Genomic DNA, 26,466 nt, shown 5'->3' with positions numbered 1-26,466 from the left:
GATGGCCCCATCTGCCGCTCATCTTTTATCATTAGCCTCCTCCTTCGGCCTTTCACAGCTTGCTAATTCTCCTACACATGAAGATGGGAACACATTGGACCTGATCTTCTCCCGGCTTTGCTCAGTACATGACTTTACTAACTCTCCCCTTCCATTCTCTGACCATAATCTTCTTTCATTCTCTGTCAAGAACTGTGACTCTACTCAAGACACCCCCACTCTCCACACTTATAGAAATATACGCGCCATTAACACCCATAAATTTCTGAAAAAGTTGAAATCATCATTTTCCCCAATCTCCTTCCTCTCATGTCCCGACTCTTCATTGAAGCATTGTAACGAAATAATGCTATGCGCCCTGGATGAAGCCGCACCTCCTACACAAAGAACAATTCGGCATAGACAGCTACAACCCTGGCACAAGCCTCAAACACGTCTTCTCCAGCGGTGCTCCAGGTGCGCTGAATGGCTGTGGAGAAAATCTAATCTGCCCGAAGATTTCCTCCATTATAAATTTATGCTGAAAACATATAACTCTGCCCTTCACCTCTCCAAACAAACCTACTTTAACAACCTCATCATCTCAATTTCCAATAATCCTAAACGACTCTGACACGTTTCAGTCTCTACTCAATCAAACAGCAAAGACTCCGACCACCGACCTCAGCGCTGACGATCTGGCCAATTATTTAAAAGAAAAAATTGACCATATCCGACAGGAAATTTTCTCCCAATCCCCAAACATTATGCATGCTCTCCCCCGCCCCATTGCATCTTGCTCACTCTCTGACTTCGAACCAGTCATGGAAGAAGTGACAAAGCTCCTTGCTTCCTCTCACTCTACTACCTGCACCAGTGATGCTATTCTCTCATATCTCCTTCAGTCCCTTTCTCCAGCTGTCACCACTCACCTAACTAAAATTTTCAACCTCTCCCTCTCACCTGGTATCTTTCCCTCTTCTTTTAAACATGCCAGCATACATCCATTACTTAAAAAAATCATCCCTTGACCAGAACTGCACGGCCAACTACAGACCTGTTTCCAATCTTCCCTTTATCTCTAAACTCTTGGAAGCCTGGTCCATTCCCGTCTAATCTGCTATCTCTCCGACAACTCTCTTCTTGACCCTTTACAATCTGGTTTCCGCTCTTTACATTCTACTGAAACTGCCCTCACTAAAGTCTCTAATGATCTACTAACAGCTAAATCTAATGGTCACTACTCCCTGCTGATTCTCCTGGATCTCTCTGCAGCATTCGACACTGTGGATCACCAGCTCCTCCTCACCATGCTCTGCACGATTGGCCTCAAGGACACTGTTCTCTCCTGGTTCTCCTCCTATCTCTCTGACCGCTCCTTCTCTGTGTCTTTTGCCGGCTCCTCCTTCTCTCTCCTTCCCCTTACTGTCTGTGTTCCTCAAGGATCAGTCCTAGGCCCCCTTCTTTTCTCCTTATACACCGCTCCTATTGGACAAACAGTCAGCAGATTCGGTTTTCAGTACCATCTCTATGCTGATGACACCCAATTATACACCTCTGCTCCGGACATCACCTCAGCATTACTACAAAAGACCAGTGATTGTCTTTCTGCTGTGTCTAACATTATGTCCTCCCTCTGTCTAAAACTGAATCTGTCAAAAACTGAACTACTTGCATTTTCTCCCTCCACTAACCTACCTGTGCCCGATATTGCTATTTCCGTTTGTGGCTCAACCATTACTCCCCAGCAACAAGACCCCTGTCTTGGGGTCATTTTTGATTCAGATCTTTCCTTCACTCCTCACATCAAATCACTCGCTCGTTCTGGTCATCTACACCTCAAAAACATCTCAAGAATCAGGACTTTTCTCACTTTTAACTCGGCAAAAACTCTTACTGTAGCTCTTATTCATTCTCGTCTCGACTATTGCAAGTCTCTACTAATCAGTCTCCCTCTTACTAAACTTTCCCCTCTCCAATCCGTCCTTAATGCAACAGCCAGGATCACCCTGTGCCAGTCATTGCATTGGTTGCCCATCCAATATAGAGTTCAATTTAAACTTATCACGCTTACCCACAAAGCGCTCCATGCTTCAGTACCCCCCTTTATCTCCTCCCTTGTCTCAGTCTACCACCCTACACGTGCCCACCGTTCTGCCAAAGACTTAAAACTAAAATCCTCCATAATCCGAACTACCCACTCCCGTCTCCAAGATTTCTCGCGTGCTGCGACAATTCTTTGGAATGCACTACCCAGGACAGTTCGATTAATTCCCAATACCCACAGTTTCAAGCGGACCCTAAAAACCCATTTCTTTAGACTGGCGTATCGCCTCCACACACTATCTGTCCGTCCCAGTTTTCCCCCATATTAAAATCTTCTTCAATTTCAGATTCATACCAGCCAGGCACTTAATAGCTTCGGTCAGGACTGTACACATACTGGCTGGTGACCAGTCCATGTATTATTATTTATCCTAGTTAGTATATCAAGGCTGCATTATACAATAGATGTACATTTTAGCTTTTGTTTCTCCCCCATTTCCTCATAGACTGTAAGCTGGCGAGCAGGGCCCTCACTCCTTTCGACATGAGATATGCTTATTCTGTATTGTCTGTATAAGTTCCCCCTAAAATTGTAAAGTGCAGCTATATTGGCGCTATAAAAATAAAAAAATATTATTATAATTATTATTATGGCCACATTCTTGACCTCATCTTCTCCCTTCTCTGTTCCCTATCTAACATCTCTAACTCACCTCTCCCTCTTTCTGACCACAACCTACTTACATTATCTTCCCTCTCCTCTCTAGGTCCACAATCCCCACTCCACAAACCTGCACACCCTCGCAGAAATCTTAAACACCTTGATCTACATTCACTTTCTGAGTCCCTTCTCCCTCTTTCAAACATAAGTTTGAATCCTTACACAATGCAGATGCTGCTGCCGCTTTATATAACACTACAATATCTACAGCTCTCGAATCGGCTGCCCCTCTCACACATACCAAAGCTCACAAAATTAACAGGCAACCCTTGCACACCAGAGAGACTAGACTAGAGAACTGAGGCAGGCTTCCAGAGTTGCTGATCGGAGATGAAAAAGATCCCACACCAAAGAGCACTTCATGGCATTCAAACAGTCCCTCACTACTTTCAAGTCCACACTCACTGCAGCAAAGCAAACATACTTCTCATCTCTTATCCTCCCTGTCTCACAACCCTAAACAACTATTCAACACTTTCAATTCTCTCCTCCGTCCCCAAGCACGTCCTCCCTCTCCACCCATCTTAGCTGAAGACTTTGCCTCATTCTTCACGCAGAAGATTGATAACTTCAGAGAAAGCTTTGGCCAACAACCCTCACAGCACCTCCTCATATCTACTCAGCCCTCCTCTTCCAAAACCAGCTTCTCTGCCATCACAAAAGATCAACTTTCCACTTTACCCTCAAGATCACATCTCAACACCTGTGCACTCGACCCGTTCCCTTCCCACCTCATCCCAAATCTCACAACAGTATTTACTCCAACCCTAACCCATTTCTTCAACCTATCACTAACAACTGGTGTCTTCCCCTCCAACTTTAAACATGCATCAATCACACCCCTCTCCAAAAAGCCCTCCCATGACCCATCCTCTCTGTCTAGCTATCGCCTCATATTACTTCTCCTCTATGCCCTCTATGCCTCAAAAAATGACTGGCCAAAAATTACTGTCCTTCCACCTCTCCTCCTGCTCCCTCTTTCAATCTGGCTTCCGACTGCACTATTCCACTGAAACTGCCCTGACTAAAGTCACCAATGACCTACTAGCCACCAAATCCAAGCGACACTATTCTGTCCTCTGCTTTTGACATGGTGGACCATTCCCTATTACTACAGATTCTCTCATCACTTGGCCCTATCTTGGATTTCATTTTACCTAACTAAATGGACATTCTGAGTCTCACACACCACCTCCTCACCTCGCCCCCTATGTGTCGGTGTCCCGGAAGGTTCAGTCCTAAAGCCCCTGCTCTTCTCCATTTACACCTTTGGCCTGGGACAGCTCATAGAATCCCACAGCTTTCAGTATCACCTCTATGCTGATGACACACAGATCTACCTCTCTGGACCCAATATCACCTCCCTACTAACCAGAATCTCACAATGTCTGTCCGCTATTTCATACTTCTTCTCTACTAGATTTCTAAAACTTAACATGGACAAAACAGAATTGATCATCTTTCTCAACAGACCAATCAATTAAAGTAAATGACTGCTCACTCTCCACACTCCCGCAGGCTCGCTGCCTCAGGGTAACCCTGTACTCTGTTCTCTCCTTCAAACCACATATCCAAGCCCTTTCAACTTCCTGCCGACTCCAACTCAAAAATATTTCCCGGATCCGTACTTTTTTATATAGAAATCAACAAAATGCAAGGATCCAGCGACAAACATCCAAATAGGAATATGAATGTGTGTTAAAACTTCATGTTTATTAGAATTCCTTTAAAATCATGCTGTTAAAATTATAAATCCAGGGGATTACGCGTTTCGAACAAAAATGTTCTTAGTCATAACCATGTCTTGTGATCATTACAAAAGCAAAGTTAAATAGAAAAGGGGGAAGGAAAAGGAACAAGGTGAGCAATTAGTCATGTAAATGAGACAATTATGCTAATAAACCAAACAAATGTCATAGGTGTAAAAGCATTAATTCAATAATAATACGTGATATCCGTTCTCTTATTCAATCCGGAAGGGACTCTGCAATTAAACTTGAAAATATATTATGCTTCTCTAAAATGCAATACTTTATCTCTATCACCACCTCGATCACTGGTGAGAACCTCCTCTAATGCATGAACATGAAAAAAGTCCAGACAACCTTTATGGACAGACAGAAAATGGTAATGCATTAGAGGAGGTTCTCACCAGTGATCGAGGTGGTGATAGAGATAAAGTATTGCATTTTAGAGAAGCATAATATATTTTCAAGTTTAATTGCAGAGTCCCTTCCGGATTGAATAAGAGAACGGATATCACGTATTATTATTGAATTAATGCTTTTACACCTATGACATTTGTTTGGTTTATTAGCATAATTGTCTCATTTACATGACTAATTGCTCACCTTGTTCCTTTTCCTTCCCCCTTTTCTATTTAACTTTGCTTTTGTAATGATCACAAGACATGGTTATGACTAAGAACATTTTTGTTCGAAACGCGTAATCCCCTGGATTTATAATTTTAACAGCATGATTTTAAAGGAATTCTAATAAACATGAAGTTTTAACACACATTCATATTCCTATTTGGATGTTTGTCGCTGGATCCTTGCTTTTTGTTGATTACCACAGCCTCCTTATCCAAGCACCATCCTGGAGTCTACACCCAAAGCCACAGGAATTCATCTAATGGTGAGCTGAAAAAACACTTTTTTCTTATATATTTTTTTATATAGAAACTATTCACTAAACAGTCCCTAATTGACCGACCCTTTCTGAAAGTTATTGTGGGAGTAGATCCCACAGCACCCTCAGGTCCAGGTCAACCACAGGTATATCCCTGTGTTATCTGAGGATATTAAAGATATGGTCACTGTGATTGGCGTAAGTTTCTATTACTTGCGTTAGCCCATCCTTTTCTTGATCTCTTGGTTAGGTATGGAGGAATGTTTGTCTCTCCTGTTTTTCTGCAAATGTTCGTGCGGAATCCAAAATGTACTGTGGATACCTTTTTTTCCTGAATCTGGTGTTCATGTCTATTGTCTGTATATTAAAATCTGTGACATTAGAACAGTTCCCTCTCAACCGTAAAAACTGGCCCTTTTGTATTCTTTTTTTTTAGGGGGATGGGTTGGTGGCTATCCCACTTCAATAGACTATTAGTGCTTTGTAGGTTTATGTCCCTAGGGTCCCATCCCGTTCTTTCTTGATTAGTATATCGAGGAACTGGTAATAATTAAACTCTGATATAAATCTAAGGCCCACTCTATTGATTTTGAGTTCCCTGACAAATTCAAGAAATTGTCCATTCGTCCCGGACCAGATGACAAAAATGTCATCAATATATCTATACCATACCCCATTATATGGATGTCACCACTTATTATTCTCAATCATATTGTGGTTTCCTTACACCAGCTACGCGCGCCATGGCAAATTTTGGTCACGCCCCTGGCCACACCCCAATGGAGGAGGAGGAGGAGGAGCTACAGCCCAACATCAGAGCGGTGAGTATAAGTAGAAGCCGGGAGAACAGCTGAGCCGTGACGGGACAGTCCCGCAGGAGAACAGCTGAGCCGTGATGGGACAGTCCCGCAGGAGAACAGCTGAGCCGTGACGGGACAGTCCCGCAGGAGAACAGCTGAGCCGTGACGGGACAGTCCCGCAGGAGAACAGCTGAGCCATGACGGGACAGTCCCGCAGAATACAGGACGGCTGGGAGCTGAGTAAGGCCTGCTCCCCTACATGCTCGAGGAACAAAAAAATAAAAAAGAATATATCCAGCTCACTCACTATTCCTGATGAAGTCCACCGGGCTGAAAGCTTGTATCGGCCACAAGTAATTAGAGCAAAAAGAGGTAGGTGAATAGTCCAGCACCAATCACGTGGAAAAATCTGAAAAAATAAATAAAAACAACCTTTATTCAAAATGGAATTGCAATTCTAGGAGTAAGAACTTTATTGGTTCAAAATGAATCTGAATCAGCGCTTGTTTTTATAACATGAATTTGAATTTTTTGAATTTTTAATCCATTTGGAATAAAGGTTGTTTTTATATACATGCTCGAGGGTCTACATGTAGGGGAGCAGACAGAGGGAAAACTATTTTCCAGAGGGATTATTACAACTGTAAAATCTCAGGCAGAACATTATATTGTGGGGGGCATCATACATACTGCATAAGGGGCATAATGGGGGGATTATACATACTGCATAAGTGGCATAATGGGGTCATTACACCGTGTGGGGGGCATAATACATACTACATAAGGGGCATAATGGGGGCATCATACATCCCGCATAAGGGGCATAATGGGGGCATTACACTGTGTGGGGGCATCATACATCCTGCATAAGGGGCATAATGGGGGCATTACACTGTGTGGGGCATCATAAATACTGCATAAGGGGCATAATGGGGTCATTACACTGTGTGGGGGCATCATACATACTACATAAGGGGCATAATGGGGGCATCATACATCCTGCATAAGGGGCATAGTGGGGGCATTACACTGTGTGGGGGGCATCATACATCCTGCATAAGGGGTATAATGGGGGCATTACACTGTGTGGGGCATCATACATCCTGCATAAGGGGCATAATGGGGGCATTACACTGTGTGGGGGGCATCATACATCCTGCATAATGGGGGCATTACACTGTGTGGGGGGCATCATACATCCTGCATAAGGGGTATAATGGGGGCATTACACTGTGTGGGGCATCATACATCCTGCATAAGGGGCATAATGGGGGCATTACACTGTGTGGGGGCATCATACATCCTGCATAATGGGGGCATTACACTGTGTGGGGGGCATCATACATCCCGCATAAGGGGCATAATGGGGGCATTACACTGTGTGGGGGCATCATACATCCTGCATAAGGGGCATAATGGGGGCATCATACATCCTGCATAAGGGGCATAATGGGGGCATTACACTGTGGGGGCAGTAAAGGGGCCCTGTACTATGAGAACAATACGTTTCCTCCCTTCCTGTCTCCATAGTTGGGTCGTATGTATCTATTACAGGAAACAGAACAAAAACCTTATGATTCTTATAAAGGGGCAACACAAGACCCCAAAAGAGTCTCCGTGCTGAAGGGGTTAATGCCCCCTGCGCCCAGTAATGGGGGTCTCCACATACCTCCACCTGCAGAGCCGCCACCACATATATGGCTGCTCTGTGCGCACAGGAGTGTGATGAGGTCACAGGAGGGGAGGAGTCAGGGGTCACATGATCAGGGGCCTCAGTGGATGCAGGACTCTGCTGTGCTGGTTGTCATGGTGCTGGTTGTCATGGTGCTGGATGAGCTGAAGTTTATGTGTGGGGTCAGGAGGGGTTTACAGTGTGGATGTAGCAGAGCCGCGTGTGTACGAGGTGTACGGAGCGGAGCCGCGCGTGTACGAGGCGTACGGAGCGGAGCCGCGCGTGTACGAGGCGTACGGAGCGGAGCCGCGCGTGTACGAGGCGTACGGAGAGGAGCCGCGCGTGTTCGAGGCGTACGGAGAGGAGCCGCGCGTGTACGAGGCGTACGGAGAGGAGCCGCGCGTGTACGAGGCGTACGGAGAGGTACGGAGCAGAGCCGCGTGTGTACGAGGTGTACGGAGCGGAGCCGCGTGTGTACGAGGTGTACGGAGCGGAGCCGCGTGTGTACGAGGTGTACGGAGCGGAGCCGTGTGTGTACGAGGTGTACGGAGCAGAGCAGCGCGTGTACGAGGTGTACGGAGCGGAGCAGAACGTGTACGAGGTGTACGGAGCGGAGCCGCGCGTGTACGAGGCGTGCGGAGCTATGCGTGTACGAGGCGTACGGAGCCTAATGGCCAAAACAGACATTGAGGGGGCGTTCCGGTTACTTACTACCTGTGCCTCCGAATAGTGTCCGCCTAATGGGCTGCTTCTGGGAAGGAGCATACTATATAGATCACTGTTTGCCCATGGGGTGCTCCAGATCCTGCTCACTATTTGAGGCGTCTAGTTGCTTCCTCGAATGGGTCGTCATGGACGTTTCTAAGGGGGCACATATTATCCATTACCTCGCTGACTTCTTATGCCTGGGCCCAAAAGATTCGTCACAGTGTGAATACATGCGGTAGTCCACCTGTAAGAAGGAGAGAGCTGGAGAGAGAGCGGACACCACAGAGCCGAGGGGTTAGATGGAGAACGGAAGAAGGAAAGAGGGCGAGGGAGGTAAGGGAGTACGGTGGAAGGCAGACCTGAGCTCCCCCACGTTCCTGCTGGGCGGTGAATAGCCCTGGGAAGAAAAGCCGCTTGCGCATCCCTTTGAGGTTACGGGCGTGAGCAGGCAGAGGAACTACGCTGGAGTGCGAAGCCGACACGGCCAGGCCGTTCCTGCCCGTGCAACCTCCGTTGTCGCTGGGTTTGTGCCAGAGCCGCGGTGGACCCTGACGGCTAGCCCCCCTCTCCCAATACTGGTGCCTGTCCGCTGGTGGGTCGAGACCCCCCCGCGGTGGAGGCAGGTCTAAGCTCTGCAATTTAAATTGGCTCTGTAATTTGAATGAGTACACTTTAAATCCTTTTACAAGGATCTATTGGAGGGCAAGTCTGGTGCCAGCAGCCGCAGTAATTCCAGCTCCAGTAGCGTCCACTAAAGCTGCCGCAGTTAAAAAGCTTTTATAAGGATCGAGTTTGGCGGGCCGCCACAAGGCATGCTACCGCCAGTCCCAGACCCTTTGTCTTGGGGCGCCTCCCCGATGCTCTTGACTGAGTGTCCCGGGGGCTCGAAGCGTTTCCTTTGAAAAAATTAAGTGTCCAAAGCACAGGTGGTGTAGCTTGCTTAAAAGCTGGGCTACTCCGCTGACTAGCAGACACTGCTACTAGGCCCAAAAGGATTTACTGGGTTAGATGCAGTAAAAAATTAGAATTAGATACACAGGCGGTGTAGCTTCTTTCACAGGTGGGCTACTCCGCTGACTACCAGACACTGCTACTAGGCCCAAAAAGATTTCCTGGGTTAGATGCAGTAAAAAATTAGAATTAGATACACAGGCGGTGTTGCTTCCTTCACAGGTGGGCTACTCCGCTGACTACCAGACACTGCTACTAGGCCCAAAAAGATTTCCTGGGTTAGATGCAGTAAAAAATTAGAATTAGATACACAGGCGGTGTAGCTTCCTTCACAGGTGGGCTACTCCGCTGACTACAAGACACTGCTACTATGCCCAAAAGGATTTACTGGGTTAGATGCAGTAAAAAATTGTTATTATATACACAGGTGGTGTAGCTTGCTTCAGATGGGCTACTCCACTGACTACCAGACACTGGTACAGGCCCAAAAGGATTGGCTGGCTTAGATGCAGTAAAAAATTGTTATTAGATACACAGGTGGTGTAGCTTGCTTCAGATAGGCTACTCCAATGACTAACAGACACTGCTACAGGCCCAAAAGGATTGGCTGAGCTACATTTCGCCAAATGCTGTAAAAAACACTTGCACAGCACTGGCACAGACCTGCCTGGCAAAAAGTGCTATGAACTGCTGTAACCTAGCCCTCAAAAGGGCTGCAATTAGAACTAGTCCCTACTCCCTAAACCTATCTCTCTATGTAACTGGAAATTCACTCGCAATTCACACAGTTATACTGTATAGCGCCCACAGCAGCAGCGGTGCCGTCTAACACACAGCTGCAGCAGTGAGAAAATTGTGGCGACGGGGAAAATGGCTGGGTCTAGTGATGAGCGAGCACTAAAATGCTCGGGTACTCGCTGCTCGGATCAAGCACATTGGAGTACTCGGGTGCTCGACCCAAGCAACAAGCCCAATGTAAGTCTATGGGACTTGCCCAAATCGATGGGAACAGTGCTCAATTAAACGTCAGGCAAGCAGTATATATAGGCAGACAGGCAGGCAGGGTATGTAGGAGGGTGCATGAAAAACATAGCAGGGCACTTGGAACACACTAGTGCCCTCCGATTTTCATGCACTCGTCTCTTTAAAAAAGCCGGCCGGCAATTCATCAGCGGCATTCATCGGTACCCGACAATTTAGAACAGAAAGAATAGAGCATCACACATAGATTAGATAGATAGAAACATGTCAGTCACATATATAATAAGTACAGTGGCAGTGCTGGTTACTGTACTTGTCATTTAGTGTTAAAATAAAGGATTTATTAAAAAAAAAATTGGTGTGGGGTTCCCCGTAATTTTAGTCTCTAGCGGAGGTTAAGCAGACGGCTGGGGCAGATGTTTGAAGCCTGGGAAGGGGATAATACCCACGGAGCTTCCCAGGCTACTAATATCAGCCCCCAGCTGAATACCTAGCCTTTAGTAGCTATTAAAATGGGGGACACAAAAAAAAATGACGCGGGGTCCCCCCTATTTTAATAGCTAGCAAAGGCTAGGCAGACAGCTGGGGGCTGATATTAATAGCCCAGGAAGGGTGCCATGAATATTGGCCCCCTCCCAGGCTAGAAACACCAGCCCTCAGCTGCCCCAGAAATGGCACATCCATAGGATGTGCCAATTCTGGCACTTAGCCTCGCTCTTCCCACTGCCCTGTAGTGGTGGCAGTGGGGTAATAGGGCTGGGGTTGATGTCAGCTTTTAATGCCAGCTGACATCAATCTCAGGTTAGTAATGGAGAGGCGTCTATAAGACACCCCCATTACTAACCCCATAGTGAAAGTGAAATGTGAAATAAAAACACCAACACCCAGAATAAAATCCTTTAATTTAAATAAACACACATTCCTTTAATGTTCTAAATTAAACTCTACTTACCGTATCACCCATTCCAGCTGAAGCCAACGATCTCCTGCAATAAAAGTAAAATAATAAACCAACCTCATCCTTACCTTTCCATGGTTCCCAGGACGGCTCCAGCTCTGCTACATTGACATGACAGGCTGGAAGGCAGCAGAACGCTGCCATCCAGCTTGCCATGCCCCAGACACTGAGAAGCTCCACAGTGAAGCTCATCAGTGTCTGGCTGTGATGGCATCCAGATGAGCCGAGTTCATGTCCAATGAACTCAGCTCACCTCATGCACGTCACTGACAGCGTGGGAGAATTCTCCTGCGCTTGCAGTGCTGGCATATAACGTCACCCCGTAAGCAAGAGAATTCTCCCACGGTGGGACAGCACTGAGATGGCAGACTGGATGGTAGCAGAATGCTGCCATCCAGCATGCCATCCTTCAGAGACACTGCAGAGTGCGGGCATGCTTGCGCTCCAGTGTCTCGCTGCGATGGCATCCAGATGTGCCGAGTTCATGTCCAATGAACTCAGCTCACCTCATGCACGTCACTGACAACGTGGGAGAATTCTCCTGCACGTGCGGTGCAGTTGAGCAGGAGAATTCTCCCACGCTGAGATGGCAGGCTGGATGGTAGCAGAACGCTGCCATCCAGCTTGTCATCCTTCAGAGACACTGCGCAGGCATTGCGCTCCGCAATGTCTCTGAAGGATGACAAGCTGGATGGCAGCGTTCTGCTACCATCCAGCCTGCCATCTCAATGCCTGCACTCCGCAATGTCTCTGAAGGATGGCATGCTGGATGGCAGCGTTCTGCTACCATCCAGCCTGCCATCTCAATGCCGTCCCAGCGTGGGAGAATTCTCCTGCTCGAGCGGTGACGTCATTTGCCAGCACCGCATGCGCAGGAGAATTCTCCCACGCTGTCAGTGACGTGCATGAGGTGAGCTCAGTTCATTGGACATGAACTCAGCTCATCTGGATGCCATCACAGCGAGACACTGAGGAGCTTCTCAGTGTCTGCGGCATGGCAAGCTGGATGGCAGCGTTCTGCTGTGATCCAGCCTGTCATGTCAATGTAGCAGAGCTGAAGCCGTCCTGGGAACCATGGAAAGGTAAGGATGAGGTTGGTTTATTATTTTACTTTTATTGCAGGAGACATTGGCTTCAGCTGGAATGGGCATGACGGTAAGTAGAGTTTAATTTAGAATATTAAAGGAATCCTGTCTTTATTTCAAATAAAATATTTTATTCTGGGTGTGGGTGTTTTTATTTTACATTTTACTTACACTATGGGGTTAGTAATGGGGGCGTCTTATAGACGCCTCTCCATTACTAACCTGGGCTTGATGTCAGCTGGCATTATAAACTGACATCAACCCCAGCCCTATTACTCCACTGCTACCGCTACAGGGCAGTGGGAAGAGCGAGGCTAAGTGCCAGAATTGGCTCATCCTATGGATGTGCCATTTCTGGGGCGGCTGAGGCCTGGTGTTTCTAGCCTGGGTGGGGGCCAATATTCATGGCACCCTTCCTGGGCTATTAATATCAGCCCCCAGCTGTCTGCCTAGCATTTGCTAGCTATGAAAATAGGGGGGAGCCCACGCCATTTTTTTTTGCGTCCCCCATTTTAATATCTAGTTAAGGCTAGGTATTCAGCTGGGGGCTGATGTTAGTAGCCTGGGAAGTTCCATGGGTATTACTCCCTTTCCAGGCTTCAAACATCTGCCCCAGCTGTCTGCTTAACCTCCGCTAGAGACTAAAATTATGGGGAATCCCACGTCAATTTTTTTTTTTTTTTTTTATAAATCCTTTATTTTAACATTAAATGACACTTGAGGGGTTAATAAAGATGCCGTCCCTAAATTATTATTTTTATTTTTTAATTAATTTTTCCCAAAAATTTTGACGTGGGCTTCGCCATATTTTTGTATGCCAGCCAGGTACAGCATCCAGGAACGGGCAGCCCCAATCCCCAGCTCCCTATTTGTACCTGGCCGGACACAACAATATAGGGAATATATCCGCAGCCACTCCAGAAAATGGCGCTTTCATAGAAGTGCCATCTTCTGGCGCTGTATCCAGATCATCCAGGGCCTTGGTGCGGTGGCTCACTGGGTGATAAAGGGGTTAGGGCCAGCTTTGTATTATCCGCTGGCCCTAAGCCCGAAATTCATGGGTGTCACGCCAATATTAGACATGACCGCCATGAATTTCTAGTAAAGTATTTAAAAAAAACACAACACAGAAAAAAATATTTTATTAGAAATAAAACAAAAAAACACTTAGAGACTCCATCTTTATTAAAAAAAAATTATCTTCAGTCCGAGGTAGTCCAATGTAGTCTTCTTCTTTAGCTCAGCTACATCTCTGGTAGAGATTCTCTACCAGAGATGTAGCTGACCTGTGTGGCTGTGGTAAAGTTCATGTGAGTTCATGCATGAACTCACACGAACCCTCTGAGGGCCCCGCGGCTACTTCAAATGAACAGCTGATCAGCATCAGCTGATACCTCAGCTGCTCATTTGAAATAACAGGCGGGAAAGCCGGCAGCGAAAAGACTTCACCACCGGCTTTCCCGTTCGGTGCTGCGCTCCCCCCACCGCCTCCCATCCCAATCCTAAGTTAGGACCGGGCGGGGAGCGAAGTACCAGGGAGCGGGGAGCGCAGCACAGAAAGGGAAAGCCGGCGGTGAAGTCTTTTCACTGCCGGCTTCCCCGCCCGGGTCCTTCGCTCCCCACTCACTGGTGTTGCGCTCCCCGCCCGGTCCTAACTTAGGATTGGGATGGGAGGCGGCGGGGGGAGCGGAGGATTGGGATGGGAGGCTGCAGGGAAGCAGTATGGGGCTGTGTGATTGTTTAAAAGCAGGCGGCTTTTTACCGCCCGCCGGCTTTTAAACAATCATGCGGCTTACTTGCATTTCCCATTGACTTACATTGGACTCACTACTTGTAACGAGTACCCAAGTATTGGGACCTACTCATTACGAGTATAGCGAGTCCGATTATTTCACTACGCGCTCATCCCTACCAATGACACATGCCCTTGCTTGTGTGAAAAAGAAGCACTTCGCTGTGTGTGTGCGCTGCTGATAGGCTGGCAGACTGCACCGCCCCACTGTAAATGCAGGAAAGAAAAAAAAAATGGTGATCGGCATTATTTCTGCAGAGATCCATCCCATGCCCCTCCCCCCGCCCACTCTACACTGAAACTGTCTATTAACATTGATTAACAGGATTACTGTGAAAAAATCCAGTTAAGCTTTTGGTGCACGAACAGTTATCGAACATAACCTCGAACAGCCGAATTTTTTGCAAAACGTTTGAGTTCGTCGAACAACTCGAACACCGCCCAAAACAGCTCGAATTTGAGATTGGCGAACAGTTCGAGTCGGACACCGCTCATCTCTACTCATCATCCATCAAAAATGGACATATACGAGTCAAAAAAAACAAGACAAACATTATTGTTTAAGTCTGAACGTCCTTCCGATTCTCACTCCAAGGTGAGATTCATTTCAACATATACTAACCAATGGAATAAAATTCACAATAGTATTCCAAAATATTGGTCTATATTGATGAGGGATCCCACCCTGGCTGTAAAATTACCAAATGCACCCTTATTTACAGCCAAAAAGGGCAAAAATCTGGGGGACATTCTAGTGGATAGCCACTATGTAGCGAAAATAAACAGACAATAAAAAATCCAAATGGGGATACTATCCATATGGCGATTGCCTGGCCTGCAAAAATAAAAACATTGTTAGAAGTACATCTTTCAAATCAGATGGGAAGAGAAAATTTGCCATCATACATTACATGTCATGCAGCAGTACTCATGTGTGTATTCTATGCTGTATGTCCTTGCTCAAGGATTTACATCGGACTAACTACCAGACTGCTTCTTGTGCGTGTTCGCGAACACGTCCGAGATATAATAAATGCTCAGAAAGTGAAAAATATTTCTATGTTAAAAACACTGCGAGACATTTTTGGGCCTTTCATGGCTGTGATCCAAAATTGTTACAGATTAGAGGTATTGACCATCTTCACTGTGGCATCAGAGGAGGAGAGTTAAAACGTTCATTAGCACAGATGGATTGTGACCATACATACCAGGTTTCCCACTGGACTCAACGAAAAATTAAGTTTTGCTCCAGGTTGACCAATCTTTTTGAATATGCTAAACGTCTGATTATCCCATAATTACTGATTATTTACATGTGTCTCTTTTTTATTTTATTTCAGTTATATATGGAGATGATCTAGTTACAGCTCAACTGAAAATGTTGTTAAACAGAATTTCCATCATACAATATGCTCTTGGAGTAACATCTGGCATCGGATGAATGTTTTTGAAATATTAATATTTTTATGTTACTGTTGTAATTAATTGTATTTATGTCTGAGATTTTGAAATTATGATTACTGGATGAACATGTTTTACAGTATTACTAATCATGTATTACATATCTGGGATACAGCATCCATTGGGCCTTGTTCAAACATTACCGGAAATACTACTTCTTCATTAGTCCCATTACCTTCACGCCTTCTGAGGACAACCCTCCTCCATCCCAACCCCCTTGTGTAGTGTGTAGTTTACCCAGCACTATTTTATACAGCTTCATTTTATTATTTTAATCAATAAAATACTCTTGTTTTATAAATAGCCTCCTCCTTACTTCCACAGCTGGGTCCAGCGCAATTTAATATTCTTTTACTATGTTTTATATGTATTCAATAAAATTAAATTTTATACTGAGTTAATTTTCTCAAAGTGTTCTTTGTAGGCTATAATATTGCAGAGATTACTTTTGTATATTTATTGTAAACTAAAACCCCACCTGGGACAAACTTATGGGGGAGAACATGTTTTCAACATCAGGCTCCCAACCTACTATGAAAAAAATTAATTCTGTGAATCTAATTATATACACTACAGAAGTCACCAGGCTGCTTCTGTCTTCATTCATCATTAATAAATACTAGTAACTCAGCGCCATTGGAAGCCATGCATGCCCACGCCATCACACCACCTCCACCATGTGTTACACAGGATGTGCAGTGTATTGGATCATGAGCCATTCCAAGCCTTCTCCATACTTTCTTCTTCCCATTATTCTGGTACAGGTTTGTTTTAGTTTCATCTGTCCAAAGAACTTCAAGTCCCACTAAGGACAACATCTGTAAGGAGTTTGTATGTTCTCCCCGTGTTTGCGTGGGTTTCCTCTAGGTTCTCCGGTTTCCTCCCACACTCCAAAGACATAATGATAGGGAATTTAGATTGTGACTTCGCTAAGAGTACTATGTAGCCAAGAGTATCAAGTACTAGAGTACTATGCCTTTAAACAATTTTGGACTGCCCATATGATGAAGTCATGTGTTTAGAAGCTTCCGTTTTTTGCCAATATCTGAGTTAATTAGAGACACACCTGTGGATGTATTTTAATGCACACCTGAAATACACTGTTTGTTTGTGTAGCATCATGGTAAAGTCTAAAGAAATCAGCCAAGATATCAGTAAGAGAATTGTGGACTTGCACAAGTCTCTGCTCATCCTTGGGTACAATTTCAAGATACCTGAAGGTGCCTCATTCACCTGTACAAACAATTATACGCAAGTACAAACAAGATGGTAATGTCCAGCCATCATACTGCTCAGGAAGGAGACGGGTTCTGTGTTCCAGTGATGAATGTACTTTGGTCCGACGTGTGCAAATTAACCCAAGGAAAAAAGCAAAAGACCTTGTGAAGATGATGGCGGAAGCTGGTAAGATTATGTCAATATCCACAGTGAAACGAGTACTGTATCAACATGGGCTTAAAGGCCACTCTGCCAGGAAGAAGCCATTACTCCAAAGGAAACATAAAAAAGGCAGATTAATGTTTGCAAATGCACACAGGAACAAAGACCTTCATTTTTGGAGACATGCCTTAGGGTCTGATGATGATGAAACTAAAACTGAACTATCGTTACATTTGGAGGAAGAAGGGAGAAGCTTTGAAGCCTAAAAACACCATCCCTACTGTGAACACGGGGGGTGGCAGCATCATGTTGTGGGATTGTTTTGCTGCAGGAGGGACTGGTGTACTTCACAAAATAGATGGCATCATGAGAAAAGAAGATTATGTGACAATACTGAAGAAACATCTCAAGACATCAGCAAGGAAGTTAAAGCTTGGGCAGAAATGAGTCTTCCAAATGGACAATGACCCGAAGCATACTGCCAAAATGGTAATAAAGTGGCTTAAGGATAACAAAGTCAATGTTTTGGAGTGGCTATCACAAAGCCCTGATCTCAGTCCTATCCAAAATTTATGGGCAAAGCTGAAAAGGCAGGTGCGAGCAAGGCGACCTACAAGCCTGGAGCAGTTACTCCAGTTTCGTCAGGACAAATCCCGACCAACTATTGTGAGAAGCTTGTGGAAGGATATTCCAAACGTTTGACCCAAGCCATTCAGTTTAAGGGCAATGGTAACAAATACTAATGAAATATATGTAAACCTGACTTTGCAGTAATAAAAATGCCTTAAAACATTCGCTCTCTCTCACTATTCTGGCATTTGGCAAGTGTTAAAAATTGTGGTAATCCTAAATGACCTAAAACGGGAAATGTTTACTGTGATTTCATGTCAGATATTGAGAAAAACATGCATATGTGTCTTTTTATATAGCGTATGTAAACTTCTGATTTCAACTTGATTAAAGAGCTGTAATTCCTAAACACTTACTCCAATTAGGATGTGAATACCCTCAAATTAAAGAGGAGAGTCGGCACTTTAAGCCCAGATTAAATATATAATTGTATCTTGAATATGTTTTAGTACACAGCTAAAATGCCAAAACTTGTGTCACTGTCCACATATTTTCTGGACCTAACTATGTAAAGGTGCTATTGACATAAAATGCTCACCGGATGTTAGTAACAACCAATCCAATCCACAGAGGCAACGAAATCAAACCACGAAATTCTTCTGAAAAACGCCATCAGTATGTTTTGTAACAATAGGTTGCAAAGGTCTTGAGGCAGCTCACTCATTTTACCCATCATGAGATGTTTCTTGTGTGGCATTCTGGTGAAAATTTCATGTTAGAAATATATTTACTTAGAAAACTGGTGACGTGTTCAATACTTATTTCACCCACTGAATAGCAATATGAAATATTGACTGCATATTGAATATTGCTTTTTGGATTAAAGACAATATTAACTGCATATATCTTTAATTCTAATATACTCTGTTCTTTTTAAACTATAAAACACATCTAACTATAAAAGGTATCCAAGCTTTAGACAGCAGAAAAAAGGAAACATTTTTTTCTACTAATTAAATCTTCCCTGATGGTGTAAAGTGGAAGGGTGAATGTCAAACATCATAGCCGGCGGTGTGGCTCAGATTCACCCGCTGTTACCTTTTTGTCACGAACAGCCCTCTGCTGCCCCCTATCATTAGAACAATTACACAATTGACATACGAATAACTGAGGAGGCCGTGGCCGTTTCCACTACTAGATCATTTATTGGGGAACTCACAGTGAGCGTATAGTATATACTGTATACAACCGATTACAACTCATGGAAAATTTATATAATATATATTATATACATACATACACACACACACACACACACACACACACACACACACACACACACACACACACATACACCTCCTTGGTACGGTCATTGCCAACTCCATAGTAACCCAAGAAAGATTATTAGCTGCCACCAACAATTGCTTTACAGGCTGATATGACACCCGTTACCAGTAGCGTATGGCTTCCAGGGGTGCAGCTTCCAGAGAAACTGATTTGATTACATGATCTGAAAGGTTCTTGAGCTAGTTGGGTGGAAGGTTCTTCAGCTGCTCACTCAGGATGTGTAGCCTCTGTGCAGGTCCCGGTACCACCCTCTCCTGCCCTGCACCAGTTAGATAAGTGTGGGGCTGGAGGAGAGAGCAGTCTCTTCAGTGATCAGGAAGCACACTATCTCAGTGCTCTCTGTCACAGGAAGTTGGCTCCAGTCTATAAGATGTACTCATTTTTTTTCTTGCTAAAAGTGCATTGAAAAAATATGGTAAGATCTAAAGTAATTACCCTTTCTCATTTAATTATACAACTGTTTGTTATAGGTTTTTGTACAATTTGTCAATAACATATTTTCTCTCTGAGTTATTTTTGATGGTCAACAAAATATGATTTTCCAGTAATTCATTTTTCAGACTCTAGGTATGATAATGGCTATGTCCTGTGTGGGATTTTTGAAATTGAAAAGGGTTGTCCACTACTTGGACAACCCCTTCTCATTCCACATGTTTGGTCCTGTTAAAATAAAAGCACTTAAACAAACCTCCCATGCTGGTTCCGTTCCAGCGTTGTCGGCACTTGTTTTTTCAGGACTCATGAGAATTTGTTACATCGTGTGAGCCCTGTTCCTAGTCAGCACTGACATCACTGTACCCACCTTCAGACAAATCGAACATCACGAGGAAGTCAGAGAACAGACGCAGCCTTGGCTTCCTGTAGATGTTCAATACAAAGAAGAGCAAAAGGGTAACAATGTTTTGAACTTTTGGCTTTCAGGCTCCATATCTCACCATCCACTACTGTTTCAAATGTGAGACTACCATCATTCAATTGACAATCATCTTGGCTAGCTCATATATAAATTTGACTTTCAGCTATTATATACCGTATTTTTCAGACTATAAGACGCACTTTTTTCCTCCAAAATTTTGGAGGAAAGTGGGGTATGCGTCTTATAGTGTTAAGGGAGGGCAATAACCCTTCACGGTTGACCAAGTGAGTGTCAAATTATTATGTTGATTGCAATCCACAGAAAACCAAACGGAAACAATGTTCTGTATTGCGAGGATTCAAAGAATCTCTGATCCCTTTTATTTTGCTTAGCATTTTATATTGTTTCGAGTATATCAAATAGCCAATCAACTCTACAGCCATACTACAATACTATAGGCTAACTGATGTTAGTACAATTATTACGGAAAACACATATATGGTCATATTATCATTGTTAGTTTAAAGCACTATGGAAATTTTAAAAGGTCAAACCTGGCCTAAACAAGTTAGATAACAGAGTGTCTGACAAAATGTTCTCTTGAGAAAAAGTTAGTGTGAGATAAGTTCTATGGGAAGAGAAAGAAAGAATGGAATGTATGTTATGCAAGGAGTGATAATAACATGATTTTTAAGCGAGCAGACAAAATGGAGTTGCTATAGCATGAGTATCAATATGTCCTCTACAATAGTCCGAATACTATATTATTGTATGGCCGCATGGTGGTGGGTGGGGGGGAGCGGCAGCAGGGGATCAGCGGGGCACGGGAAGCAGCAACCGCCTGTTGCAGCCTACGGTGTGCCGCTACTAAAGAAGATGAATATTCCCTGCTCACCACGCCCATGGGTGTGGAGAGTAATGAATATTAATTTTTATTAACAGCGCGGCTCCTGCTGTGCTCTGCACAGAGTCCCGGCGTGGGGAGCAGTGACTATTCAGGCACATCATCTCACACTTTGTGAGGGAGCATGGCAGGGACGCCATGCACTTCCTGCCATGCGCGGCTCACACAGTCAGTGTCGGCAGCAGAGCGGGACAGCGCAGGAGGAGAGAGGTGGTGAGTATGATTGTTCATTTTTTTGTAGGCAGCGTGATGGGGGCTCAGAGGGTGCCATACATACCAGGATGGGGGCTCAAAGGGGTGCCATGCATACCAGGATAGGGCCTGAGAGGAGCGCCATGCATACCAGGATGGGGGCTCACAGGGGCGCCATGCATACCAGGATGGGGGCTCAGAGGGGCTCCATGCATACCAGGATGGGGGCTCAGAGGGGTGCCATGCATACCAGGATGGGGGCTCAGAGGGGCGCCATGCATACCAGGATGGGGGCTCAGAGGGGTGCCATGCATACCAGGATGGGGGCTCAAAGGGGTGCCATGCATACCAGGATAGGGCCTGAGAGGAGCGCCATGCATACCAGGATGGGGGCTCACAGGGGCGCCATGCATACCAGGATGGGGGCTCAGAGGGGCTCCATGCATACCAGGATGGGGGCTCAGAGGGGTGCCATGCATACCAGGATGGGGGCTCAGAGGGGCGCCATGCATACCAGGATGGGGGCTCAGAGGGGTGCCATGCATACCAGGATGGGGGCTCAGAGGGGTGCCTTGCATACCAGGATGGGGGCTCAGGGGGGTGCCATGCATACCAGGATGGGGGCTCAGAGGGGTGCCATGCATACCAGGATGGGGGCTCAGAGGGGTGCCATGCATACCAGGATGGGAGCTCAGAGGGGTGCCATGCATACCAGGATGGGGGCTCAGAGGGTGCCATGCATACCAGGATGGGGGCTCAGAGGGTGCCATGCATACCAGGATGGGGGCTCAGAGGGGTGCCATGCATACCAGGATGGGGAATAAAGAGGTAACATGCATACCAGGATGGGGGATAAAGGGGTGCCATGCATACCAAAATGGGGTATAAAGGGGTGCCATGCATACCAGGATGGGGGATAAAGGGGTACCATGCATACCAGGATGGGATGGGGGACACTTATACCAGGAAGGAGGGGCCATACATACCAGGAAGGAGGATATTAACAGAATTGGGGGACATTACCCCAATACCAGTGTCAGCAGCAGACCCCCTCCCCCATAACAGGACATCATGACCACATTTTTTGCTTACATTTTTTTTCCTATTTTCCTCCTTTAAAACCTAGCTGCGTCTTATGGTCTGGTGCGTCTTATAGTCCGAAAAATACGGTATATGATTAGTTACTCAGATTTTTTGTCATGTCTCTGCATTGTAACTGTTTTGCTCCTAAAAATCTATATTTCAATTTTTAATAATTTGTTAGTATTTTGTAAATTCACCTTTGATTTTCAACAATGCCTGAATCATTCTGGGCATGCTCTAAATCAGATTCAAACATGTCTCAACTGAAATCTGATCCCAGGTCTCTTCTACACACTATCAAAGTTGGTGCATACTGGTCACCTCACTTGGGTATGTATACAGTTTTTTTCTTCAACTCTACCCACAAGTGTTGGATTGGGTTGAGGTCTGGGGACTGTAGGGGCCAATTATGCACATCTACTTCATGGTCACTGAACCATTTCTTCACCAATCTTGACTTATGCTTTGGGTCGTTATCCTGCTAGAACACTATGTTGTCCTTTTCATACCCCTAGTATTCGAGTGTACTTAGTAACTTGTCTTGTAGGATACTCACATATAGCTCAGCATTGAGACCACCATTGATCCTGTTAAAGTATCCAATGCCTTTGGTTGTGAAACAACCTCATATCATCAGCCTTCCTCCACCAAACTTCACAGTTCCTTCAATTTCTTGTTCAGTTAGCCCCTATTTCCCTTGTTTCTTCCAGACCCATTTGTACCCATCAGAGCCCAAATTTATTTCCTTTTGTCTCATCACTCCAAACAGCCCATTTTCAGTATTCTACAGTACACTTTTCGCACTCTTTTTGCAAACTCTAGCAGACGCTTCTTATGAGGATATTGATGTTGAGGCTTCTTCACCTTTTTTTGAGCTACCATTCTAGACTTGTGTAATGTGCGTCGCACAGTGCTTGCATGGATGTCTGTGATCTCTGTATTACGAAGCATAAAAACCACCTCCAATGCCGTGTTTGTCACGCCAGAACTGATAGACTTTGTCATGAGCCGACTTGTTGATTCCGATATTTTGTCTGGACATTCACGTCTTGACTTTTGAATGGATTGACAGACTTCATTTTGTATTCTTCCAACTGTCATGGCACTCACATGATGCAGTTTGGTAATTTTCTTGGCTAACACACTGAGCTATTAGAGAATGTTAAAACAGTTTGTAATTTGTAAAATACAGGAAGAAAAAGATTTTTCCACCACCAGCAGCAAAAGAGTAACAATGTGACCTGACAAGAATCTGCATAACTAATCATATGCTAAATAAATGTAAGTTAAATTTATGTATGAGATCAGTAAGAGGGTGGTCTATAAAATGAAGCAATTTTCAGTTAAAACATTTCCAACATTCTAAACATGAAAAAGGATTCTCCCCGGTGTGACTTCTCGGATGTTAATTAAGAGTTGATTTCCGTGTAAAACATTTACCACATTAATTACATGAAAAAGGCTTCTCCACTGTGTGACTGCTCTGGTGACTAAGAAGAGATGATTTCTTCACAAAACATTTTCCACATTCTGAACAGGAAAAAGGCTTCTCCCCTGTGTGAATTCTCTGGTGCTTAACCATATAGGATTTCTGGTTAAAACATTTCCCACATTCTGAACATGAAAAAGGCTTTTTTCCTGTGTGAATTCTCTGGTGCTTAGCCAAACCTGATTTCTGGTTAAAACATTTCCCACATTCTGAACAGGAAAAAGGCTTCTCTCCTGTGTGGGTTCTCTGGTGGATATCAAGATGCGCTTTCCGGTTAAAACATTTCCCACATTCTGAACAGTAAAAAGGCTTCTCCCCTGTGTGAATTTTCTGGTGTTTAATCAAATCTGATTTCTGGTTAAAACATTTCCCACATTCTGAACAGGAAAAAGGCTTCTCCCCTGTGTGAATTCTCTGGTGACTAACAAGATTCCATTTCAAGTTAAAACGTTTCCCACACGTAGAACAAGAAAATCTATTCTCTGCTGTGTGAATTTTTTGATGTTTAAGAAAAGACTTTTCTAGGGGAAAACAATTTCCATATTCTAAACATGAAAATGGCTTTGTTTTAGGAGCAGTTCGTTTTTTAATGCTTATTTTGTGACTTTGATTTTCCTTAGTAGTCGGTAATGAATCAGAAGACAGGACCTGTTTCATAGGATCAGATGACAGATCTTTGCTGTGAAGGTATGATGGTATATCTGGAGTAATAGTGTTCACTTTAAATGTATATTGGTGGATCTCACAATCAACTGTTTTAAAAATTGAAGATGTCAGCTGTCACTCTGATCTCCTGGTACAGTCATCTGCCAAGAATAAAACCAATTATTATTTTTGAATAAAATATCCTTGGAAGTTTATATTTTTTAACATTTCTACTTAAACGCCCAGTAAAATTGTCAAGTTATGTAAAAATATAGAATACCCATAAAAACTTCTACTGTTCTCAGAAAAAACAAGCCCCTACTAAGGTCCATCATCTGTTAGTGGAATAGTTTCCATAAACCAATCCAGCAATATCCGCTCTCCCAAAGTCAAATCTCCCCCTCGCTTCTGAGCCTTGCAGTGCGCCCAAACCACATTCAGCATCCATGTATTTGGCATTACTACAGTGAGAAGAACCCACTTAATTTATGGTGTGCGTGTCTTGCAATTTTCACTCTCCAACATGAACTGCTTGCTAATTTGTAGAAAGTGACTGTGGAGTCAAAATAGTCACTATTCCTATAGATTAATTCACTGAGTTATAATTTCCACTTTATGGAGATTTCTGCTGCTCTGGTTTTCTGCCATTTTGTCATATTAAGGCTTCTGCAAATGGTGTGTTCCATCTCCTCTAGTATCTGATCCTGTGAAATCTGCTGGCACCAGCAGTAGAGAAATTTTTACCTCTCACTCAAGAGGTTCAATCGCAAATATTTAAATTTATTGCTCTAAACAAGTGCAAGTGATGGACAAGGCGATAGGCGACTTTTATCGTTTCGACCCGCTCCCGGGCCTTGTTCACATAGTCGCTCTGTATATGTATGAATGGTAAGACCAAATGACAAGTGGGGTTCCCGACAGGGATAGGTATATGGCAGATTTCTGTGTGGCAATAGGAAGTCCAATCAGTATACAATGGGCAAAAAAAGTATTTAGTCAGCCACCAATTGTGCAAGTTCTCCCGCTTAAAAAGATGAGAGAGGCCTGTAATTGACATCATAGATAGACCTCAACTAGGAGAGACAAAATGAGAAAACAAATCCTGAAAATCACATTTTCTGACTTGGAAAGAATTTTTTTTCAAATTCTGCAGGCATCGCTGGTAATGGAGGAGATGTCGGAACCAGAAGCTCTGGGCAGATTAGTGTGCCTGCAACCTGTAGTACCATCCAGTCTGGCAGTATGGGTGTGTGTGCTGTCCACCTGAGGTGATCTGCTCCCTTCTTCAGCCAACTGGAAACCGCCACACCCTACTAAAGCTCTAAGCATATTGCCGGAAGCTGCCAGATACAGGCTTGTTCTCCTCTGGTTCAGTCCCCTGTGCTCAGCTCCCGGCTTGTGTATTTGTTTCCTGTTATGACCCCGGCCTGTTTTCTGACTACTCTTGTGTCTTCTGATTTTGTATTTTCTCTGCCCTCCTGGTTCTGACCCGGCTACCTGACTATTCTTCTTGCCATCTCACACCACAGAACAGGAGGTAACAGGTGTCTCTGTTTAAGCCCAGATCCATGTAGAAGGGTTAAAGAGTGATAAGCAAGACAATGCCTGAGATCGGAAAAACAGAGAAGATAGCGCCAAGCCTGTTCGTGGTGGCCATCTTTTGAGCTGCCAGGTGACCATGAACAGCGCCCCCAATATATTTGCATTCAAATAGCTAAATGTCGCTCCTTCCCTTCTTAACCTGCCATGTGCCCAGACAGTAGTGTACAACCGTATATATGGTACTGTTGGATTCAGGAGAAGTTACAAATTATTTTCTAAGGTCCATTTGTTTCCTATTATTTTTTGTGAAGAATTCCAAAGTTATCACCACATAAAGTGACACACGTCAGAATTTAAAAATGGGCCCAGATAGGAACACAAAACTGGCTGCATGAAGTGAGTATTTTGAGCACTAACTACAGTAGCCAAAAACTGTGACTATAGACAACAACATCTCTACTGAAATGATCAAACTCTATTGTCTTCATCTGTAAAAAAATAAGTAACTAGTGGAGAAACCTCAATGGGGTAATTAGAGTATGGGGCTCGGTGGCTCTTGGCAATTTAAACTATCGTAAGGGACAATATTTTCTATCAGATGAGTTTCAAGAAGAAATATTAGACATTTAAAGAGAACTTTTTAGAATAGTGCAGAACTGAGGGGTCTTAAATT

The 26,466-nt window shown here is 44.4% G+C and overlaps 1 protein-coding gene across 1 annotated transcript in view; it reads right to left on the bottom strand.

Annotated features, from left to right (window-relative positions):
• The window catches only part of LOC141191597 (uncharacterized), a 56,008-nt gene that overhangs the window by 27,170 nt on the left and 2,372 nt on the right, over nt 1-26,466 (bottom strand). The window contains exons 4-6 of the mRNA XM_073661527.1: nt 26,268-26,281; nt 23,631-24,383; nt 18,659-18,664 (exon numbers count right to left, since the gene is read on the bottom strand). Coding sequence (XP_073517628.1) covers nt 18,659-18,664; nt 23,631-24,383; nt 26,268-26,281 — 773 coding nt within the window. The remainder of the gene's footprint in view (nt 1-18,658; nt 18,665-23,630; nt 24,384-26,267; nt 26,282-26,466) is intronic.

The sequence above is a fragment of the Phyllobates terribilis genome, unplaced genomic scaffold (genome assembly GCF_046119375.1).
Source record: "Phyllobates terribilis strain yellow unplaced genomic scaffold, ASM4611937v1 Scaffold_47__1_contigs__length_9908305, whole genome shotgun sequence".
Lineage (NCBI taxonomy): Eukaryota > Metazoa > Chordata > Amphibia > Anura > Dendrobatidae > Phyllobates > Phyllobates terribilis.
The sequence above is the reverse complement of the archived record's forward strand: the minus strand, read 5'-3'. Positions and strand labels throughout refer to the sequence as shown.